Source organism: Hyla sarda, chromosome 13 (genome assembly GCF_029499605.1).
Source record: "Hyla sarda isolate aHylSar1 chromosome 13, aHylSar1.hap1, whole genome shotgun sequence".
NCBI lineage: Eukaryota > Metazoa > Chordata > Amphibia > Anura > Hylidae > Hyla > Hyla sarda.
This window is the reverse complement of record NC_079201.1, coordinates 14,071,756-14,095,625: the sequence shown is the minus strand read 5'-3', so window position 1 is coordinate 14,095,625 and position 23,870 is coordinate 14,071,756. Positions and strand designations below refer to the sequence as shown.

The 23,870-nt window shown below is 43.5% G+C and overlaps 1 protein-coding gene and 1 long non-coding RNA gene across 2 annotated transcripts in view; one reads left to right on the top strand and one right to left on the bottom strand.

Annotated features, from left to right (window-relative positions):
* The window catches only part of LOC130297673 (protein-glutamine gamma-glutamyltransferase E-like), a 51,264-nt gene extending 49,145 nt beyond the window's left edge, over positions 1-2,119 (top strand). Inside the window, exon 6 of the mRNA XM_056550386.1 lies at positions 1,937-2,119. Coding sequence (XP_056406361.1) covers positions 1,937-2,090 — 154 coding nt within the window. The 3' untranslated portion in view covers positions 2,091-2,119. The remainder of the gene's footprint in view (positions 1-1,936) is intronic.
* A 5,289-nt stretch (positions 2,120-7,408) lies between these two features.
* LOC130297513 (uncharacterized) lies at positions 7,409-20,699 on the bottom strand. The gene is made up of 7 exons (XR_008849567.1): positions 20,480-20,699; positions 16,755-16,963; positions 13,802-14,091; positions 11,954-12,030; positions 9,961-10,236; positions 8,307-8,378; positions 7,409-7,713 (listed from the first exon to the last, which is right to left on the bottom strand). It is a non-coding gene; the product is annotated as an uncharacterized LOC130297513 (long non-coding RNA).
* Positions 20,700-23,870: the final 3,171 nt, after the last annotated feature.

The window sequence follows — 23,870 nt, the reverse complement described above, 5'->3', positions numbered from 1 at the left end:
CCACTGGGGATCTCCCTGCTGCACCCGGTGCAATGCCGGACATGTCATGGCCGCACCCCGGACATCACACCCACGCCCCCTCGATGCAAGTCTATGGGAGGGCCGTCATGTCCCCTCCATTAGACTTGCATTGAGGGGGCATGGCCGTGACGTCACGAGCAGGGTGTGACCGTGACATCACGAGCCCTGCATCGCCAGTCATCCAGCATCGAACGAAGTTCGCTCCATGCACCGGATGTCTAGGGTGCTGCAGCCAAGATCGTGGGGGTCCCCAATGGCGGTACCCCTGCAATCAGACATCTTATCCCCTTAACTTTGGGTGACCAAGCAACCCCTTTAAAGATAAAGGTGTAAATAGGTGACTAAAGTATCCTTATGTGTATGGTCTTCCTAAGTCATTAGTGGTCATCAATCTGGTAAACGGCGGAAGTTTTGTGAATGAAGACTAAAGTTATCAATACTGACACCAAAACTAATCAGAGCAGACATTTTGGTTCTGTTCTATTTCCCCGACCCCCCCATAGCAGATGCCCATGATTTTTTTACTTATCCCACAAAAGGATGTGCTTCAGCTCATCCATGACCTACAAAGTTCTTTGCATGTTGGATGGAAGTTGAATTGTTAATCCCTGACCCAAGATGTGAAGGGCTCATTTATATGGTGTAAGATGGTGATGACAGGAATGGTGGTCGGACATCGCTTTATTTCTCCAAAGTACTTGTGTTATGTAGACACTAGGTTACAGCAGGTACATATTTAGCTTGCAAAGGACTTTTAGTACATCCTATTTTCGGGCCTGGATTTTTATGGAATGATCGGCAAGATTGGTATAGGGCCTTTCATTCTGCTTTATGGGCCACTCCAGCTTTTCACAGCAGCCCAGATCAGCACAGGTGCAGAAGTCAGCTTGTTACTGGGCTGAAAAGAGGATGAAGGACCGTCTATACTGTATATGGAACCTGACCTGAAGTCCTGAGGCCTGTTATCCTCTCCTGGGACATTTCAAGTGTTTTGTGTGGGCGATATTAATCCACTTTTATAGTGAGGGTCTCGTAGAAGTGTGTAGTTATTGCTTGGACGAGTAAGTTGGGCTTTGGATCAGTTTGAATATGGCTGAATATTTTGTTTTGGATAATAAAGAGCAGAAAAAAACCTGCATTTGAACTGTGTCACTGTCTCAGACAATTGTTTACTGACATTTGCCCATCTGTACTGAGCTCATCTCCCCCAACGGCTACAGTAAAGCTGCATAAGCATTAAGTTGTACCATGGCTATTCTGGTATGTTCCAACAAATGCCAAAAGATGTTGTTCTCTATAGAGGAACTATTTGGAGACCCCATATGCATAGCACATAGAATGTTATTGTCATGATGAGGGAAGAGATGTGCAGCCCTAATCTCAACCCGTACCCCTGTCCCTGCTTACTTGGAGTGCTCATCCTGATAAGGGCGACACCAACCATGGTGAGGGTACCTTCCAATTGTACATGCAGTAGTTTGTCAGAGTTAAAGGGGTACTCCGCTGCTAGACATCTTATGCCCTATCCAAAGGTTAGGGGATAAGAGTTCAGATCGCGGGGGTCCTGCTGCTGGGCCCCCCTGCGATCTCCCGCTGCACCCAACGTTCTAATCAAACGCCGGGTTCCTGTGGCAGTGGTCGTGATTTCACAGCCACGCCCCTCGTGATGTCACACCACACCCCCTCCATTCATGTCTATGGGAGGGGGCGTGTCAGCCGACACGCCCCCTCCCATAGACATGAATGGAGAGGGTGTCTTGATAGTGTTGCGTGGCACCTGTTGACAGCAAGTGCCCATGTCTAAGCAACAGAGATTCGGTGTGCTGCCATATGTTTGACATTTTATATCACAAGAGTGTCCAAGAGGCTTATACATGAAAATTAAAATCTATTTTGTTTTTTTTTGTTTTTTTAGGGGAAATCCTGTGAAGCCCAATGAGACCATACAAATCCCCTTGACCATAACTCCCTACAAGACTGGCAAAAAGCACCTGTTGGTGGATTTAACATGTAACAAGTTCCAGAATGCCAAAGGATATCTGGAGATAGAAGTTCACGGCACCGAATAATTTATTTAAGAATTCCATGTTGAACACTGCGAGTTTAAAATTCACTCTGTATTCCGACAGGTTTCTGCACATCATGTAGGACACCATCACTTCCCATTCAAGCAGTGCTTGATTTATCCTGTACACTTCCTGACAACAGGACAATTCACAGGACGCTGCTCAACACAGTTTTCCGCTACGTTGCCAAAGCCTCTATGGGCATGTTTTATAGACTGCTTCCCGGATTCTATCAGCTTCGTAAAGGTCACACGATGCTGTGTGACAGATATTCTTTCTGCTGCTTTTTGCTATGTAACCATGGTCATTTACAAACCCCAAAGTGAGAAACACCTCTTCTACTTTCTCATCTTAAAAAATATGTTTAATTTGTGTTCTACAGCTTCTGTTATGAGTAAAGCCCATCAGAGAAGCAACAAACTGACAGGTGTTTTTTTTCTAATCAGACTTTTTCTCCTCTTCTAAGCAAAATTCTAAGCTGATATATGATCAGATCAAAGGTCAACATTGATGTGGTCATGAATCAAATTAGAAATTATTTCAGGAGAGGAAAGAAAGGCTGATAAGAAAACTGTCAGTATAAAGCTTGTGTGATGGACTCCAATAAAGTTATAGGACACAAAGTAAATATTTTTTTTAATGGAAACATATGGAGAACATGTTTTTTGTAACATAATAATAATTTAAAAAAAATTAAAATGTCCCCATACATGTATATACCTGACTATACCTGTATATGTGTATGCCTATATTATTATATCAGGCTACATTCAGGCAGCGGTTATTTACCTCTGTGTGACAGATATTCTTTCTCCGGCTTTTTGCTATGTAACGATGGTCATTTACAAACCACAGAGAGAGCAACAGCTGTTCTACTGGTAACCCTCCAAAGAGCACACACCCTAAAACTGCCCACAAGCTGTGCAACTTCATAGGTGCTCTTATGGTGTTCCCCGTAGAACAGTTCTATTCTCTGATGCAGAAATGGGTGGGGGGTGTGCACAAGGGAAATGTCACCTTTGCAACCAATTTATATTATCCTGCATGTATAATTAACTAGGAAGCAACTTTGTAAATAGTCTTTATTAAAAATCCACTACCCTTTAGTATCTATAGCAGTATCTATGTGCACAGTAACAGACTACAAGCACATTTTGTGTAGTCTGATCGTCAGATAAACTCTTTTCCTTCTGTCCCCTAAATAATTGATATTTAGAAGTGGGAGATGGATGACAAAATGACTCTCCGAGATCTGCTCAGAAACTGTACACAGGCTTGGGCTGGCCCACCATGGAGCCTGGAGCCCATTGGGCCCCTGAACATCTGAAGGGCTGCAGTTGTATTTCTGGATTCTGACACAATTTCAACAGAATTGATGGAAAACTGTAATGGATTTACTGTGTGCATTCCACTTAAAATGTATAAAAATGCAGTGTTTTTTGCTGTACTTTTGCATAAAATACAGCAAAACTGCCAAAGAGCCCATACATCCGTGATTTCATCTATAACAGCAACCTAACCTACAAAAAACATTGTTATGTGACTAGGAGGCATGAGAACAGAGAAGAAGGAATGCGGCTGTAATGGAGGCAGAAGTCTACATGAGAGAAGGGGGCCTGAGAAGCAGTCTATGGGAGTGGGGGGCCATGACCAGCAGCCTTTGTGAGGGGGGGGGGCATAGTAACAGTAGAGGTGTGAGAAAATGGGCAATAAGCAGTAGTCTTGGTAAAAGAGGGAGCTCTGGGCGTCATTGTATGGAAGAGGGGGGCCATAAGCAGCAGTCTATGTGAAGGGGGTCATAAGCAGGGGTCAAGTCCTGGGAAATAAAGTGTGGGAACTCACCCAAGATTTCCACTTAAAGGGGTACTAGACATCTTATACCTTATTCAAAGGATGGGGGATAACATGTCTGATCCCGGAGATCCTGCCACTTGGGACCCCCACGTTCTCCCTGCTGCACCCGGCATTCGTTTAGAGCATTGGGTGCAGCACCAGACTTGTACTGAGGGGGCATTACTGTGACGTCACGAGCCTCTGCCCCGCAGCACCAGTCATCGCTCTGTGCACCGGATGTCTGGAGTGCCGCAGCCGAGATCACGGGGGGTCCTGCTGCTGGGGATCAGACATCTTATCCCCTATACTTTGGATAGGGGATAAGATGTCTAGGGGCGGAGTACCCCTTTAAGGGCTGGTCCTGCAGGACTTCTGCTAATGGGAACTGCGTTCCTGCTGTGGAAAAAGTGCTTCAGCTCCTACAGGACTTGAGCCTTGGTCATAAGTAACAGAGAATGAGAAGAACCACAAAGGCTTACAATCTACAAGGGACATGATAAGAAATTCAGAGATGGTGAATGCTAGAGTATGGGGAATGTACGGGGGACATCTTGGAGGCCTTAGATACATTTCTCTGAACTGACTCTTTGGCTGTATTCACATGGGGGAGATTTATCAAAATCTGTGTAAAGGAAAAGTTGCCGAGTTGCCCATAGCAACCAATCAGATCACTTCTTTCATTTCTCAGAGGCCCTTTTCAAAATGAAAGAAGCGATCTGACTGGTTGCTATAGGCAACTGGTCAACTTTTTTTCTGTACAGGTTTTGAAAAATCTCCCCCATGGTTCTGGGATGAGTAACTGAGCGCTGTATATTCTGCATCAAAAACAAGGATTTATGTAGAGGCGTTCACCTCTACATAACAAAGCGCGCCCAAGCGCCGACAGGGCATTACTTAAGAGATGTAAACGCTGTAGGCACAGACCAACAGGAGATTTTTTTATTTTTGCAAAGTTGCTTAATTTTCTGTATAAGATACAATATAATAATAATAATAATAATAATAATAATAAACCGATTGCAAAAGGTGGACTTTCAAGGGGTTACCGGCATTAGAAAAGCATGGCTACTTTCTTCCAAAAACAGTAGCAGTCCTGTCCTCAGGTGCTGCTAGATATCACAGCTCCACAACTCCATTCACTTTATCAAAAAACTGAGCTGTAATACCACACACAACCTTAGGACATGAGTGGTGCTGTTTTTGGAAGAGAGTAGCCATGTTTTTCTATTTCTGGATAACCCCTTTAAATTTAGATTCTTCAGGGCATATTATACATATATATATATATATATATATACAGTACAGACCAAAAGTTTGCACACACCTTCTCATTCTCAGAGTTTTCTTTATTTTCTTTACTATGAAAATTGTAGATTCACACTGAAGGCATCAAAACCATGAATTACCACATGTGGAATTATAGACATAACAAAAAAGTGTGACAATAAGTCATATTCTAGGTTCTAGCCACCTTTTGCTTTGATTACTGCTTTGCACACTCTTGGCATTCTCTTGATAAGCTTCAAGAGGTAGTCACCTGAAATGGTCTTCCAACAGTCTTGAAGGAGTTCCCAGAGATGCTTAGCACTTGTTGGCCCTTTTTGCCTTCACTCTGCGGTCCAGCTCACCCCAAACCATCTCGATTGGGTTCAGGTCCGGTGACAGTGGAGGCCAGGTCATCTGGCGCAGCACCCCATCACTCTCCTTCTTGGTCAAATAGCCCTTACACAGCCTGGAGGTGTTTGGGGTCATTGTCCTGTTGAAAAATAAATGATGGTCCAACTAAACGCAAACCGGATGGAATAGCAGCCGCTGCAAGATGCTGTGGTAGACATGCTGGTTCAGTATACCTTCAATATTGAATAAATCCCCAACAGTGTCACCAGCAAAGCCCCCCACACCATCACACCTCCTCCCCCACATCATCACACCTCCTCCTCCACACCATCACACCTCCTCCTCCACACCATCACACCTCCTCCCCCACATCATCACACCTCCTCCTCCACACCATCACACCTCCTCCTCCACACCATCACACTTCCTCCTCCACACCATCACACCTCCTCCTCCACACCATCACACTTCCTCCCCCACACCATCACACCTCCTCCTCCATGCTTCACGGTGGGAACCAGGCATGTAGAGTCCATCCGTTCACCTTTTCTGCTTCGCACAAAGACACGGTGGTTGGAACCAAAGATCTCAAATTTGGACTCATCAGACCAAAACACAGATTTCCACTGGTCTAATATCCATCCCTTGTGTTCTTGAGCCCAAACAAGTCTCTTCTGCTTTTTGCCTGTCCTTAGCAGTGGTTTCCTAGCAGATATTCTACCATGAAGGCCTCACACAGTCTCCTCTTAACAGTTGTTCTAGAGATGTGTCTGCTGCTAGAACTCTGTGTGGCATTGACCTGGTCTCTAATCTGAGCTGCTGTTAACCTACGATTTCTGAGATTGCTGGTGACTCGGATGAACTTATCCTCCGCAGCAGAGGTGACTCTTGGTCTTCCTTTCCTGGGGCGGTCCGCATGTGAGCCAGTTTCTTTGTAGCTCTTGATGGTTTTTGTGACTGCACTTGGGGACACTTTCCACCTAGAATATGACATATTTTCCGTTGTTTCACACTTTTTTGTTATGTCTATAATTCCACATGTGGTAATTCATAGTTTTGATGCCTTCAGTGTGAATCTACAATAGCCATAGTCATGAAAATAAAGAAAACTCTGAATGAGAAGGTGTCCAAACTTTTGGTCTGTACTGTATACGTAGCGCAAAGTCTATGGACAAAACTTTTGTATTATTCGTTTACTTTCAAATTCAACAACAACTGTTGTAAAATATGCATGTAACACAGGCAGATTTGCCAAAAAATCCTCAAAATAAACATTTTACTACATCTAAACGTAAAAAAGGTTGTCTGGTTGGAACAAGCCTTTGTCATCCTGAAGCAGTGGAAATAGGCATGGCAGTGGATTTACAAGGGAATGTGAAAATCATTAAAATGTCAAAAGTAAGTGTAAAGTCTACAGTTGGCACTGCCACTGGGTACGGTACTGGATAAAGATATGTGTAATCCAGCTTCCTAAAACTTCAATTCTTTATTCAATCCATTAAAATTAACAAAAAAGTGCAAGATAAAAGCCAAATGAAACACCGACGCGTTTCGGTTTATGGAAAAACCTTCATAGCGCTATGAATAAGGGTTTTCCATAAACCAAAACATGTCAGAGTTTCATTTGGCTTTTATCTTGCACTTTTTTGTTGATTTTAATGGATTGAATAAAGAATTGAAGTTTTAGGAAGCTGGATTACATATATCTTTCTCTACTATTGAACGTCTGGGACCTGGCTCATTCCTCTCCCGTGCTTCCGATCCTCCAGGATTAGAGGACTGATTACAACACATGGTGAGCTGACTCTTTGCTTTTCTATTTCTATATGGTACTGGATAAGTATCACAAATAACCACTGCCACTCACGGATCCTACGCTTGTACCGGTGCTCTTCCAGACAGCAAGAGCCGTGGAATAAAACAAAAGATATGGAGGCACTCGGGCATTCTTCGGGTGATTTATTGTGTGCAGGTCATACAGCGAGGCTCAGTCGACGAATCGTTTCGCGCACCTGCGCAGTCAACTGCGGTTTAAGATCCGGTTAGAAACCGCATACGTTTGCAAATCGGAGCCAAACGGATTCTCCCTTTGTGGCTCTGGAAGTTGTTCAAATTTTTCATCAATGGGTTGCAAATGCAATGTAAAATATTCTGTTTCCGGGCCAACCAACATTTCCTGTGAAAGAATTAGACACATTTTGCATCAATAATGTCCTTCGTCAATTTAGGATGTTGCGTTCCTGGTAAATTGTACATATTAATATAATAAAGTGGATTACACATCTTGCCCCCAAAACATTGTTAAATAGTTAATGCTTTTTGTGTAATCGATAGTGATGGCCCTGACCCAACTTTTCAGTTTTTGCAAAACTTTTTACCGGTGTTTGCAGCCTCAAAGTGGGGCTCTTGTGTGAACCCCGATTCGAGCAATCAAATGTGGACAACAAGGTCAACATATTTTTAGTTCGGAGATCGAATTTAGTTTTCCCTTCCAATACTTTCCATCTGATTTCTCCTTTTCTCCCATTTAGATTTTCTCGGTGTTATCTATAATCTGCTAAGTAATGATTATGTTTTGTTTTTGGAATCTAAATTTTCACGACTCAGAAAGGTTTTAATTGTAATAAAAATAGAAACACAAGAAGAAAACGTTTACGTTGGTTAATTTACATTAACCTCTTAGCTACTATCCAATGGAGAGTGGCCAAGATGCCTAATTATGTGTGTTTGCAAGTTTGTGCCACAAGGAGGTCACTAACCCGGACTCACCTGATTCTCATCTGGCTTGTTGCAATTGCCACTAACACTTGGCTCCTCCTCATCTGTACATTTTGCCATGTTCTGAAAATTAGGATTGTGGATTATATATTATTTAGTTGAAAGGATTGATTGACTAACCACTTAAAAGATTGGCAAAATACACAAAATTAATGTTTAAGCCATGTTGATTTTTCTGAAATATGTTAACCATTTCTGGGAATGTTTTTTCGCCTTAGTCTCAGTCAGATTTCCACAAGGGTAGTTAATCATCAGGCATTACATCATCTCAAGCCATAGAAGGGAGGAATTCCTCGCTTACTATGATACACCCAGTTCACTGTGAAATGAGATAGGATTGGCTAAGGCTGCACCCACCACCTCTGCACTAACAGCTTTTGGACTTCTGCGAGGCAAGCAGGAGTCCAAAGTCAGGACAAGAGATGTGTGGAAATGTGCTCGGGACCTGGAGGGAGACACTTGTTGTTCCATTTCTTAAATAGGTCAAACATATGTCCAATGTTTTGTGCCTTAAAAATAAGGCATTGTAACTAAGTAGGAGTGACCCTAAGGCTTTGAATCCCAAACATTTTGTGCCGCAAAGTTAACCTTTTAATTAATATAATTGTTCCCATCCAAATTCGATTGGCGGGTTTATCACCTGTAGGGTGATAACATGTTATCCTGTACGTGCCACTGGAAGTCTGCATGAAGCGTTGTTTGAACTTTCTCACTGGAATTACCAGCCAACATACACCCTACATGCATCTATCTGGGATATACTTCAAAAGAAGAGAAAAGACGGCAGCTCACCGCACTTGCAATTCAAGCTTCTTTATTTCCAGCAGCGTGAGTGAACATACAAAATGGTGCAGGTGCCCAGACAACCGCACGAACAACGCCCGTTTCGCACGTAAAGTGCTTCTTCCGGTTCTTTGTCGTACTCCCATATCCTCCCTTAAATACCTGACCCTAATCCTGACGTAAAACAGAGGTGGGGACTAGCTAACAAGCATCCATCGCCTTAACATTACTCATATAATTACGTCATACAAGTGCGCTCACGATGCCCCGTTGCCGCGGATACGAAAGGGACGCACACGCTGGTGCCGGAAGTGACGTGGATAAACACTCCGTCCGCTGACCCGTCGTGGCTTCCCCCGTCTCCACAGCAACTCTGCATCATGTGACATTCTTCGCACTGCGGGAAAGGAAAAATAACAAGGGGGATACAAGGGGGTGTGTTGGCCAATGCACCGTGTCCCTTTGTTGGAACCCTTAATGCAGACTTACGTGACCCTGTATGGGATTGGAACACCCACAATCACCTACTTAACCTCCCTACTTTTGGGAAATTCAAAGGTGTGGGTTTTCCTGACAAACTCCTTTAAACTTAAAGATATCTTTTGACATCTTAACTCCACGAACATGGCCCCATAGTTCAGAAAACAAAGTTATACTAACTAGTTTCCCCAAGCCAACAAAAACTTGGCTTACTTACTTTTTAACAATCACATATGAAATTCAAAGAGTGCGTAAAATTTGTGCTTATGGGCAACATCTCCTTTGCACATGTTTTTAACGAACTCCCCTAGGCTTTACTTCTCTGTTTTGCCTAATTTTCCTTTTTTTATTCAGTGTTACTTAGCATAATATATGTACTTACCTTCAGTAATCTGTCGGCGAATAGACCCCAGTCTCCGAGTTTCACGAACCTTTAAGTCGGAGGACCGTTTTTTTACTTGTTTGGGAGTGTGGAATGTTCCATATTTTTCCTTAAGATAGGTAGCTACTTGAGACACTATGTCATGTTTTTGCTGGTTCACCTGCCCTCTTGGGGCACGTGTGGCACTCAGCTAATCAATGAGCCGAACCATATCCACAAGTTCTATAGGATGGAAGGTTTGCCCCCGTTGTCTGGCATTTGTGGACTGTCTTTTCTCTGAAAGAATGAAAAGTAGAATCAGGAAATATCTGGTATATATATATTGTGCTTCTGATTTGTTACATATTTTTCTAAGCTTTTTAAAAGCCAAAATACCCACACGCAGAGGAACAGTGTTGCACTTGCCAGTAGCAATTTTTGGGCAGACCGCCAACCAAAATGTTGCAATGTCCAAATGAAATACTCTTGCTCTGCACATGTTTAAAAATTGTCAAAAGAATAGGTCCAACACATATTTTACTCACATATCATGTACAGTAACCCCCCGACATGCGATGGCTCCAACATATGATCAAATGTTTTTAGATGTCGGGGCCATCGCATTAACTGCAATCCGACAGCGCAAAATGCTTAAGCTGCTGTCGGATAGCAGTTTAAGCATCCCCGGCAGCTTCACTTACCTATCCCCGCTGCCCCAGGTCCTCTTTGCGATCCTCCGGCGTCTCCTGCATCTTCTCCATGGTCCGGGCCTCGCTTTCCGGCGTAGTTATTACGTCGCTGCCTACGCCGCCCCGGCGCAGCAACGTAATAACGTCACCAGAAAGCGAGGCACGCACCCCGGAGAAGATGCCGGAGATGCCGGAGGATCCCGAAGAAGACGCCGGAGCAGGGGGATAGCAGCAGGAACCCATGGGACAGCATCGGGAGCGGTGAGGACGCGGTCCGGAGCGGCGGGGACAGGTGAGTATATAATGTACTTTTTACATTGCACGGATCCCTCAATATACGATGGATTCGACACGAGGTGTGTGGTTTGGCTGAAATTACCATCGGATGTTGAGGGACCACTGTACTGTTTCTACACTTGTTACAATTACTTTCTCCGTTTTGGAACACAGCCACATTCCATGTTAAATCTGAGTGTACGTTCACCTAAATGGATACCCAGCAGATTTGATGATGTTTAGCTGCCAATTAATGACCACTGCATGCTACCTTTAGATGTGCCTGCTTGGATTGTAACGGTATGTTCCCACTACGGACTTTGCGCGGAATTCCGCAATCGTAAGTCCGTGTTGTGAACGTTACGTTATTGCAAATGGGTCTCCCCGAGACCTGTTCACACTGCGGAATTTCATTTGCGGAATATTTTGCCGCTGAATGTAAAGCGCAACAATAACATGTTATTACAGTCAATGTTGATGGGACAGTGTGGCGCGGTCCTAACGCGGCCGCCTGGCAGTCTGAATCTCCGCTGGCTGAATTAAGCTATTGGAGATTCTGTTCACACTCTGTAGGGTGAACATACCCGAAATAGGTAGCACCAAGGAGACCCACTGCAATGTGCGAGCTGCTGTGTGCATGTGCAGTAGCCTCAAACATTGTCAGCCATCTGCCTAGCTACACATTGTTGTAGCCTTTTCCAAACCGGTACAGAGTAGAAGTTGACCCGTTTCAAAGCACCACCAATCAGATTGCAGTTTTCATTTTAAACAATGCCTCCACCAAATTCAACCATCCCGAACATTTTTTTTCTCCGCCAACCTGCGAAATTGGACATCTGGGCAGGTTTTTAGTCATCTCCATCTACGTGTGCGAGATTTTGGCATGTGCCTTGCCTCGCACATTGGTAAAGTGTGTCAGCTCATCGTGGTCATTTTAGGCTTCAATCAAGCACTTCCAAATGCAGCATGCTGCGTAACATCACACGACCATTTGGAGTTTCTGTTTTGTATGAAATAATGTTCTCATCTCAGTATGGAATGTAGCCTACCTGACGTGACGCTTTTGGACTGCCCAGTGCGTGGTTGTTTGGACATCCTCACCCACGTTTTTGAATTCTTGACAGATCTGAAAAATGATACCAAAGAATATCAGGCATGGATTTATCTGACTTAACCCCTTAAGGACACATGACGTACTGGAACGTCATGTGTCCGCTCCCGATCTATAACGGTCATAGCGGGTCGTGCCCGGCCTCTAACAACAGCCGGGACACGCGGCATTGATCGCTGTGCCACGCGCTATTAACCCTTTAGATGCGGCGTTCAAAGTTGAAATCGCAGCATCCCGAACAGCTTACAGAACAGCGGGAGGGTCCCTACCTGCCTCCTCGCTGTCCGATCGCCGAATGACTGCTCAGTGCCTGAGATCCAGACATGAGCAGTAAAGCGGCAGAATCATCGATCACTGGTTTCTTATGAGAAACCAGTGATCAATGATAAAGATCAGTGTGTGCAGTGTTATAGGTCCCTATGGGATAACAATGATCAGTGTGTGCAGTGTTATAGGTCCCTATGGGATAACAATGATCAGTGTGTGCAGTGTTATAGGTCCCTGTGGAATAACAATGATCAGTGTGTGCAGTGTTATAGGTCCCTATGGGATAACAATGATCAGTGTGTGCAGTGTTATAGGTCCCTATGGGAGCTATAACACTGCAAAAAAAAAGGGGAAAAAAAAGGGAATAAATATCATTTAACCCCTTCCCTATTAAAAGTTTGAATCACCCCCCTTTTCCCATAAAAAAAAAAACACAGTGTAAATAAAAATAAACATATATGGTATCGCCGCGTGCGGAAATGTCCTAATTATAAAAATATATAGTTAATTAAACCGCTCGGTCAATGGCGTGCGCGCAAAAAAATTCCAAAGTCCAAAATAGTGCATTTTTGGTCACTTTTTATATCATGAAAAAATGAATAAAAAGCGATCAAAAAGTCCTATCAATGCAAAAATGGTACCGTTAAAAACTTCAGATCATGGCGCAAAAACTGAGCCCTCATACCGCCCCATATACGGAAAAAAAAAAAGTTATAGGGGTCAGAAATGACAATTTTAAATGTATTAATTTTCCTGCATGAAGTTATGATTTTTTCCAGAAGTCCAACAAAATCAAACCTATATAAGTAGGGGATCATTTTAATCGTATCGACCTACAGAATAAAGATAAGGTGTCATTTTTACTGAAAAATGTACTACGTAGAAACGGAAGCCCCCAAAAATTACAAAATAGTGTTTTTTTTTTTTCAATTTTGCCTCACAATGATTTTTTTTTCCATTTCACCGTAGTTTTTTGGGCACAATGACTGACGTCATTACAAAGTAGAATTGGTGGCGCAAAAAATAAGCCATCATATGCATTTTTAGGTGCAAAATTGAAAGAGTTATGATTTTTTAAAGGCAAGGAGCGAAAAACGAAAATGCAAAAACGGAAAAAACCACGGTCCTTAAGGGGTTAAAGGGAAGTAAGAAACATCACAGTGTTCTATGTCTGAAAACATGTCCCCAATAATATTTGTTAAATTGACCTTAGCCATATGTTAAAAATTTTTAGGGTGGGTCCGAGGCATTGGGCCAACTGGGCAAAATTTTATGTTATAAATTATTTTAGATGGCCATGTTTGCACTAACAAAGGTAATGTATCCTTAACCAGCTTGAGGTCTGTTCCCCAAACCACCACCCACCCCACCTGGAAGAAATGTTTCCCCCGCCCAGACTCCACAAAAATTTGGGATCCTAAATAGTTTTACAGAATTACATTCGATCAAACTACAGGGCAGTCAAATAATGTCTTGCTAATTATTTGATGTGCGTGCCAAATGACATAGGGCTACTCACAAGGGACGTCCTCTCGGAGTTGACAATCAGCTTTTCGGTTTCGGTGTTTTTAGAGAGCACCTCTGTATTCTGAATTTTGGGCCAGTCGCACACATTCAAACACAGATAGCTTACTTGCATTGGCCGAAAGTTGGCCATCGCATCTAAGCCCCTTTCCAAAGGATAAGATGTGTGATTGCATGTATGGATCTCTCCTTCAGCTACCCAGGTCATCTTATGCAGCTATTGTGTGGTCTGTTGGTAAGTAGTATTTGGAGCCAGACGGCCTCTACTGTTTCCACATTATTAGCCTTTTTTAAAATAACAAAAAAGGGCGACAGGAATTCAAATGTTTTTACTATGTAATGTCTCAGGAATTATTATATTCTTGCAGGTAACAATGGGTATCGTTTGCAGTCTTGGCTGATGACACCATACTTAACACCTTCAACAGCTGCAGAGAAAAAGTACAATAGGGCGCATGTTAAAACACGAACCCAGGTCGAAAAGGCTTTTCTATCACTGGTGGTGCCCGACTCTACAAGCCAGAATTTGTGGGTAAACTTGTTATTGCAATTATTCTACATAATATTGCAAATACTCATCAAATTCCTATTGAAATAGCATCAGATTTACGCAAACATATAGCAAGAAGGTCGGGCAAGACCGCAGGAAATTACACATCGGTTCTTCAGAAACTAATTATGGCAAAGTTCTTTTGGAAATGTGTTAGAGCCTTTTACATATTTAAGTTTATGTTACGCCGAGCGCTCCGGGTCCCTGCTCCTCCCCGGAGCGCTCGCGGCGTTCCTCTCTCTGCAGCGCCCCGGTCAGACCCGCTGATCGGGAGCGCTGCACTGACATTGCCAGTGGGGATGCGATTCGCATAGCGGGACGCGCCCGCTCGCGAATCGCATCCCAAGTCTCTCACCTGTCCCGGTCCCCAGCTGTCACGTCCTGGCGCGCGCGCGCCAGCTCTCTAAGATTTAAAGGGCCAGTGCACCAATGATTGGTAACTGGCCCAATCAGTCTAGTTAGCCTCCACCTGCTCCCTGTCTATTTAACCTCACTTCCCCTTCACTTCCTTGCCGGATCTTGTTGCCATTGTGCCTTGAGAAAGCGTTTCCTGTGTTTGCCATTACTGTGTTCCTGACCTCTTGCTATCTCCATTGACTACGAACCTTGCCGCCTGCCCCGACCTTCTGCTACGTCTGACCTTGCCTCTGTCTAGTCCTTCTGTCCCACGCCTTCTCAGCAGTCAGCGAGGTTGAGCCATTGCCAGTGGATACGACCTGGTTGCTACCGCCGCAGCAAGACCATCCCGCTTTGCGGCGGGCTCTGGTGAAGACCAGTAGCAACTTAGAACCGGTCCACCGGCACGGTCCACGCCAATCCCTCGCTGACACAGAGGATCCACATCCAGCTAGCCGAATCCTAACAGTTTACAGTAGTGTCTTTCAGATTAAATGTTACCTTGGAAACTCAGTCGGCCAGATTCAATGTTGTATTTTCCTGCTGTGGACTACTTGTTTTGTCTTGTGTAAATTTTTGGGATTTTGTTGGTATTATTGAGCCAAAAATGGCAATCATTTAGGAATCCACAACTATGAGAGACAATTAGGTAAACCTGGATATAGTACTAAGGAGTTTACCTTCCCACACATTTTTTTTTAATTATTTTTATTTTATCCAAAAAATAACCACCACACAAGTTAAGACTCAAATCAGATTAGAGTTGTACATATCTGTATATATTTACATATGGTATTATCTTCGCAAAAAAAAAACATAGCAGTTATGTGTTTGTGCGATTGTTTCACATTTATGGAAGCAAAAACAAAAAAAGAAGGAGGAAGATGCCCCTCTGTCTTAGGCTGGGTTCACACCACGTTTTGTTAAATACGGTTCCCGTATACGGCTGGGAGGAGGGGGGCGGGGCTTAATCAGTATTCGGGAACCGTATCTAATGTATGTATATGAGCCGACCGGAGTGAACCGCAGCCTCTGGTTGGCTTCGTTTTTGGCCGTATGCGGTTTCCCGACTGCAGGCAAAAACGTGGTCAACCGCGTTTTTGCCTACGGTCGGGAAACCGCATACGGACGAAAACTAACCCGACCGGAGGCTGCGGTTCACCCCGGTCGGCTCATAGACATACATTAAATAAGGCTGAGTGCGGGCGCCATGATTAAGCCCCACCCACCCCCTCCTCCCAGCCAAATACGGGAACCATATTTAACAAAACGTGGTGTGAACCCAGCCTTACACGTGTTGGTAAAAATTTCAAAAATAAGAACATTACCTATATTTCCAAGCAAAACAAAAATGCACGTGGGATAGGGAAAGTGTCATGTTTAAAGGGACATCATCTACACCTTTTTTTTTTAACAAACTAGAACAAGTCCACAACAACTAGATGTGAACACAAACAAATTTTTAGCTAACAATCAAAATTTGGAAAAGATTTTAGCCTTTTTTTTTTTAGGTGGAAGGGAACTACCGGGAACTGACCCCATTTCTGTTTTGACATCCATCAAATATTCAGCCCTAGTAGAGGAAGGATTATTGGTCTGTTGTGAGGCAAGAACTGGTGGTGTGGGGCATGTTACCCTGTGTGTCGACAAATCTAGCACCGAGGACTGAGGAGGGGATTGAGCAAATAAATCTGACTGAGTATTTATGTTTGGTGTTAATGAGCGAGACCGGGGGAATAAACCCCGAACAATTAGAAACCGAATGTAAAGTGATCCCAGATGAGGTTGAGGCCACATCAAATTCAACAGACAAGTTTGACGAGGCAGGTTGTGGTGACACACTACCCAAACCAGTGCTTGGATGTGTCTCAACATTAGTGTTAACAATGGTGGGTGGGTCAACTGCTACTTGGCTGACACCTTGGCTTTGTAGGCTTTGGGCATAGAGTTGACACATTACTTTCAAGGAATGATCAATATTTTCGACAGCGTTAGCAATCACCTTAAGATTTGCCTGGTTTCGCTCAGTATAATCATTTAAGAAGCGAGTTTGAGCTGGAGTGAACCCTATGTCATTGTTGATATCTTCCTCAATGGACCCAGTCTCAATTTCTTGGGGAATTGTCTCCTGCGCTATGTCGGCAACAGTTGGTGGTTGATCAGCTGGTCTTTCGGGCTCCTCAACTGGTGGTGCTATCGGTGAAGTATTGTCTTCTCCAAAGAACAACACCCCCAAAAAAAAAAAATAATAATAATTAATGAACACTAAAAAGAGTTAGTACAAAAAAGAGCAGCAGCACTAACCCTAACGCTATATATACGCCCAGTGGGGGAGCTTAGTAACAACCTGTCCAGAGGCAAAGTTGCTGAGTTGCCCATAGCAACCAATCAGATCTCTTCTTTCATTTTGCCAAGGTCTTGTTAAACATGAAAGAAGCGAGCTGATTGGTTGCTATGGGCAACTCAGCCACTTTTTGCGGGACAGGTTTTGGCAATACTCCCCCTAAGTGTTTGTTAAGGGGATATCAGGTATGTAACACACTTTGGTATGTGCATAGTGAGGAGCCCTTATTGTAACATATATGTTGTAGTATGTCTGAATTTGGAGACCACACACGTCGTGAGTTTTACTTTGGTGCTCCAGTACGTTAAATTTTTTAAAATAATCTTTTCACTTGTGTTTACGGACTTTAGGTGTGTTTGGGTTACTTTTTGCAAAATCCTCATTTATATTTTAACAGACTTAAAGGGGTACTCCGGTGAAAATCTTTTTTCTTTTAAATCAACTGGTGGCAGAAAGTTAAACATATTTGTAAATTACTTCTATTAAAAAATCTTAATCCTTCCTGTACTTATTAGCTGCTGAATACTACAGAGGAAATTCTTTTCTTTTTGGAATGCTCTCTGATGACATCACGACCACAGTTCTCTCTGCTGACGTTATTATAATAATAACAACGCTTTATTTATTGTTGTCCTTAGTGGGATTTGAACCCAAGGCCCCAGCACTGCAAGGCAGCAGTGCTAACCACTGAGCCACCATGCTGCCCTTAGCATACATCTGCTATGCATGGTTGCTAAAATGGACAGAGATGTCAGCAGAGAGCACTGTGCTCGTGATGTCATCAGTGTTCCAAAAAGAATAGAATTTCCTCTGTAGCATTCAGCAGCTAATAAGTACTGGAAGGATTAAGATTTTTTAATGGAAGTAATTTACAGATATGTTTAACTTTCTGCCACCAGTCGATTTAAAAGAAAAAAGGTTTTCACCGGAGTACCCCTTTAATAAAGGTTAATAGAAAATTTGACTTTCTGTGTCCACAATTTTGGAGAACACAAGGGGGGAGATTAGCCAATACCTGACCCAAGCTAAATGAGGACATTTTCTTGGGGGGTCAAAAACAGATCACTGTAGTGATTTGTCACACGCCTATTTTAAACTTAAATAATGTCTGTGATTGTTTGCTATGGGCAACTCACAATTTAGAGGGTTACACGTTTGGCAAAATAGACTACTGGAAAACATTTAGATTTTTTATATTTTGAATCAACTGGTGCCACAAAGTTAAACAGAATTGTAAATTATTTCGATCTTCCAGTACTTATCAGCTGCTGTATAAACCAGAGTTTTTTTATTTTTATTTTATGGCTCTCTACTGACACCCCCTGTCCGTGTCAGGAACTATCCCAAAGAGGACAGGTTTTCTATGGGGAAATGCTTCTAATCTGGATAATTCCTGACACGGACAGGGGGTGTCATTAGAGAGCAATGTTGTCAGACCAAAAAACTAAAAAAAAAAAATCTCGGTTTTATACAGCAGCTGATAAGTACTGGAAGGGTCAAGATTTTTGAAGAGAAGTAATTTACCAATCTGTTTAACTTCCTGACACCAGTACCCCTTTAACCTCTTAACGACGCAGGACGTATATTTACGTCCTGCGCCGGCTCCCGCGATTTGAAGTGGGATCGCGCCGCGATCCCGCATCATATGGCGTCTGTCCCGGCGCTCATCAACGGCCGGGTCCCACGGCTAATACCACACATCGCCGATCGCGGCGATGTGCGGTATTAACCCTTTAAAAGCGGCAGTCAAAGCTGACCGCCGCTTCTAAAGTGAAAGTGACCCGGCTGCTCAGTCGGGCTGTTCGGGACCACCGCGGTGAAATCGCGGCGTCTCGAACAGCTGACAGGACACCAGGTGGGCCCCTACCTGCCTCCTCGGTGTCCGATCGGCGAATGACTGCTCCGTGCCTGAGATCCAGGCAGGAGCAGTCAATAGCCGATAACACTGATCACAGGCGTGTTAATACACGCCAGTGATCAGCATGAGAGATCAGTGTGTGCAGTGTTATAGGTCCCTATGGGATAACAATGATCAGTGTGTGCAGTGTTTTAGGTCCCTATGGGATAACAATGATCAGTGTGTGCAGTGTTATAGGTCCCTATGGGATAACAATGATCAGTGTGTGCAGTGTTATAGGTCCCTATGGGATAACAATGATCAGTGTGTGCAGTGTTATAGGTCCCCATGGGATAACAATGATCAGTGTGTGCAGTGTTATAGGTCCCTATAGGATAACAATGATCAGTGTGTGCAGTGTTATAGATCCCCATGGGATAACAATGATCAGTGTGCGCAGTGTAATAGGTCCCTATGGGATAATAATGATCAGTATAAGAGATCAGTGTGTGCAGTGTTATAGGTCCCTATGGGACCTATAACACTGCAAAAAAAAAATGTAAAAAAAAAGTGTTAATAAAGGTCATTTAACCCCTTCCCTAATAAAAGTTTGAATCACCCCCCTTTTCCCATAAAAAAAAATAAAACAGTGTAAAAAAAAAAAAAATAAACATATGTGGTATCGCCGTGTGCGTAAATGTCCGAACTATAAAAATATATCATTAATTAAACCGCACGATCAATGGCGTACGCGCAAAAAAATTCCAAAGTAAAAAAAAGCACATTTTTGGTCACTTTATATACCATTAAAAAATTTAAAAAAGTCCGATCAAAACAAAAATCATACCGATAAAAACTTCAGATCACGGCGCAAAAAATGAGTCCTCATACCGCCCCGTACGTGGAAAAATAAAAAAGTTATAGGGGTCAGAAGATGACATTTTTAAACGTATAAATTTTCCTGCATGTAGTTATGATTTTTTCCAGAAGTCCGACAAAATCAAACCTATATAAGTAGGGTATCATTTTAACCGTATGGACCTACAGAATAATGATAAGGTGTAATTTTTACCGAAATATGCACTGCGTAGAAACGGAAGCCCCCAAAATTACAAAATGGCGTTTTTTCTTCGATTTTGTCGCACAATGATTTTTTTTTCCGTTTCGCCGTGCATTTTTGGGTAAAATGACTAATGTCACTGCAAAGTAGAATTGGCGACGCAAAAAATAAGCCATAATATGGATTTTTAGGTGGAAAATTGAAAGGGTTATGATTTTTAAAAGGTAAGGAGGAAAAAACGAAAGTGCAAAAACGGAAAAACCCTGAGTCCTTAAGGGGTTAAAGGGGTACTCCGGTGCTTACACATCTTCTCCACTATCCAAAGGATAGGGGGATAAGATGCCTGATTGCGGGAGTCCCGCAGCTGGGGACGGCCGTGATCATGCATGTGATGTCGTGCTCCGCACCTCAATGCAAGCCTACGGGAGGGAGCGCGATGACCAGCAATTTAGATGAGAAGCAGAGAACAAATAGGAAATAACTCACCTCTGATCAGCAACCCCTTCTATTTGTTCACTGGCAAAAGTTCCTCCATGGTGCTAAATTCTATGTTAACATGAGGACCAACAGAAGTTCCTCGCCTTTGTTTGTTTAAAATACCCATTTTTTTTTTTTGTTACTTGGCTTCGCAAGTCATTCCATTTTTGGGGGGATTTGCCCCACATTCCTCTTATCCACTCCAACAGCATTAACACAAACGAGAACTTCCTTCCACAGATTATTCCGAAAACCAAGAGTCGTTTGTGACTTATTTACAAACAGGTCGTCAAATGGCTAAAAAACAACCAACAAAAGAAAACAAAAAAAATTGGTCATTAAGATTACAATCTGCAAACACTTAGCCAAAATATAATTACATACATTTGAATTAACCACCAACCAAAAAACCAAACTAAACCAGACCAAAAAAAAAAAAAAAAAAAGGGGAAATGGGGGTAAGGAATATGGCAAAAAAAAAAAAGGATGGGTAATGAACACCTAAAAGCTTATGTTCACACAAGTCTTGTTTTTAAAGGGGTAGTCCAGTGGTGAAAAACTTATCCCCTATCCTAAGGATAGGGGATAAGTTTGAGATCGCGGGGGGTCCGACCGCTGGGGCCTCCGATCTCTCTGTATGGGGCCCCGGCTCTCCGGCCAGATAGCGGGTGTCGACCCCCGCATGAAGCGGCGGCCGACACGCCCCCTCAATACATCCGGAGATTGACGAAGGCAGCGCTCCGGCTCTGCCATAGAGTTGTATTGAGGGGGGGTGTCGGCTGCCGCTTCCTGCGGAGGTCAACACGCCCCCTTCCTGCGGGCTGTCGGGGCTCCGTACAGGAGATCGCAGGGGGCCCCAGCGGTCGGACCCCCCGTGATCTGCAACTTATCCCCTATCCTTAGGATAGGGGATAAGTTGTTCACCACTGGGTCACCACTGGACTACTCCTTTAAGGGAACTTAACAAGATAGAAAGTTACAATTGTTCCAAAGCTAGAAAAGCAAAATGGTTGAGATTATCAACACTTGTGTAGATGAAGAGTAGGGCAGTTGCCCATAGCAACCAATCAGATCCCTTCTTTCATTTTGCAGAGGCCTTGTTAAAAATGAAAGAAGCGAGCTGATTGGTTGCTATGGGCAACTAGGCTACTTTTCCTCTGGACAGGTTTTGATAAATCTCTCCCACAGGCTCTAAGGGATTTGGAACTGGAGATAATTGATTGGCCAGATTTGTAAATTACTTCTATTAAAAAATCTTAATCCTTCCAATAGTTATTAGCTTCTGAAGTTGAGTTGCAGTTTTCTGTCTAACTGCTCTCTGATGACTCACGTCCCGGGAGCTGTGCAGCTCCTATGGGGATATTCTCCCATCATGCACAGCTCCCGTGACGTGACATCATCAGAGAGCAGTTAGACAGAAAACAGCAACTCAACTTCAGAAGCTAATAACTATTGGAAGGATTAAGATTTTTTAATAGAAGTAATTTACAAATCTGTTTAACGTTCCGGAGCCAGTTGATGTATAAAAACAAAGTTTTTGCCTGGAATACCCCTTTAACATAAAACAAAAACAAATAAGTTACCAAGCAAGAAAGACGCGGGCTTCAAACTGGGGCCCTCCAGATGTTGCAAAAAAAACTAACTCCAGGCATGGCCAGACAGATGTACGGCCATGCTGGGAATTGTAGTTGGAGAACATCGGGAGGGCCCCAGTTTCAAGAAGACTGCAATAAATACTAGCTTTAACCACAAGCAGCATTGAATGTTAGCAAAACAAAGAAAATCCTATATCCTACAACATCAATCACACCAAAAGGAAAAATCAAACAGGACCAATGACAAACAAATTTTAAGCACAAAAAATATTAACACATACCTCTCCAACCAAAACCAACATTTCGCGCTGGGGAAAGTTTCTATGCTTGCTATACCCTAAATGACGAGTATTATAAACACACACATTAGAGGGACCCGGTGCACTAGTATCTCCCGCAAAGGATAAATCCTCTGCAATCTCCTGGGACGTTATCTAAATGTTAAAGGAAAATGCAGAAGCTCCCACCATCCTATTTTTTTTTTCTGTCCCTGCCTATTGCGCATCTATCCCTAACCCCCTCCCTGCTTTAAATTTTTATTTTTACTATATTAAAAATGCTTTTTGTCTGCCTGGCAGAGTGCTCACTACCAGGCAGACTTCCCCAGCAGGCACCACGTCACTGATGCCTGCTGGGAGGGGGACTTCCGCCCTTAGTTCATCTACACAGGGTGCCTCCAGCTGTTTCACCACTACAACTCCCAGCTTGCCCTGACATCTATTGGCTGTCAGGGCATGCTGGGAGTCCGGCAGCGGGAGTGCAGGGACAGCGGCGACGATGTGCGGGAGGAGTGGCCTCCCAGCCAGTGGCCTGGGAGCCAATGCGCTCGCTCCCTGCCTGTCTGATTGACAGGCAGGGAGCGAGCGCAGGCTGAATGAAAAAGGACCGATGCCCGGCCGCATCGGTCCTTTTTCAGGCGTGACGTCACGCCAGGCTGCAGCCGGCCACTAGGAGGGAGACCCCTAGTGGCCGGTTTTCAAATGTAAATTAAACAATTTTAATTAAAAAAATAAAAATAAAAGTATTTAGAGATATGTTGTAGTACATAATTACTACAACATATAAAAAAATAAAGTTGGTTGTCTTTAATATAAAGAAAATGCCTTGGGAACAACAGACATGTATCACTGAATAGACCAACATACCTTGATGCAGGATAGACCGTTTTGCAAGACCTTTTAGCCCAATTTATCAAGGGCCCTGCGCTAAAATGGTAAATTTGTCGCAATTGCGCCAAATTTGCACCACCTGAAACGTCTACATTTCTATCTATTATACACCAACATTGATACATGTCCCCCTTAGTGACAAATCCAAGTTGGGATCCAACAATGGTAGCGCTCGGCAAAGGAGGCTACGTGGTGAGCGCTTCAATCCTGCCTTTGCTCTGGAGCGACACACTACCCCAACTGCTGGTGTGATGGCCTGGGATCTGGGGAGCAATCGCATATGACAGTCGGACACCCCTAGTAGTGATACCAACAACACCAAGGCCGGGTTCACACTTCGGAATTTCCAGCTGGACAAAATCCAGCCGGAGATTCCGAGTGCGGCCGTCCCCGACCAGCGCCGACTGAATAGGACAGTGTAGACTTTGCAGAGCGGAAATCCGGCAGAATATTGAATAAGTTCTGGTGGAATTTTTCGAGGGGAGTTTTTAGGGCGGAAAGTCCGCCTTTGAAAACTCCACAGTGTGCACTGTGCGGCAGAATCTCATTACCAGCACCGGAATTTCCGAGCAGAATTTAAAAACGGGATTCCGCATGAAAATTCCGTTGCGCGACTAACAGCTGCAGTGATAGGTG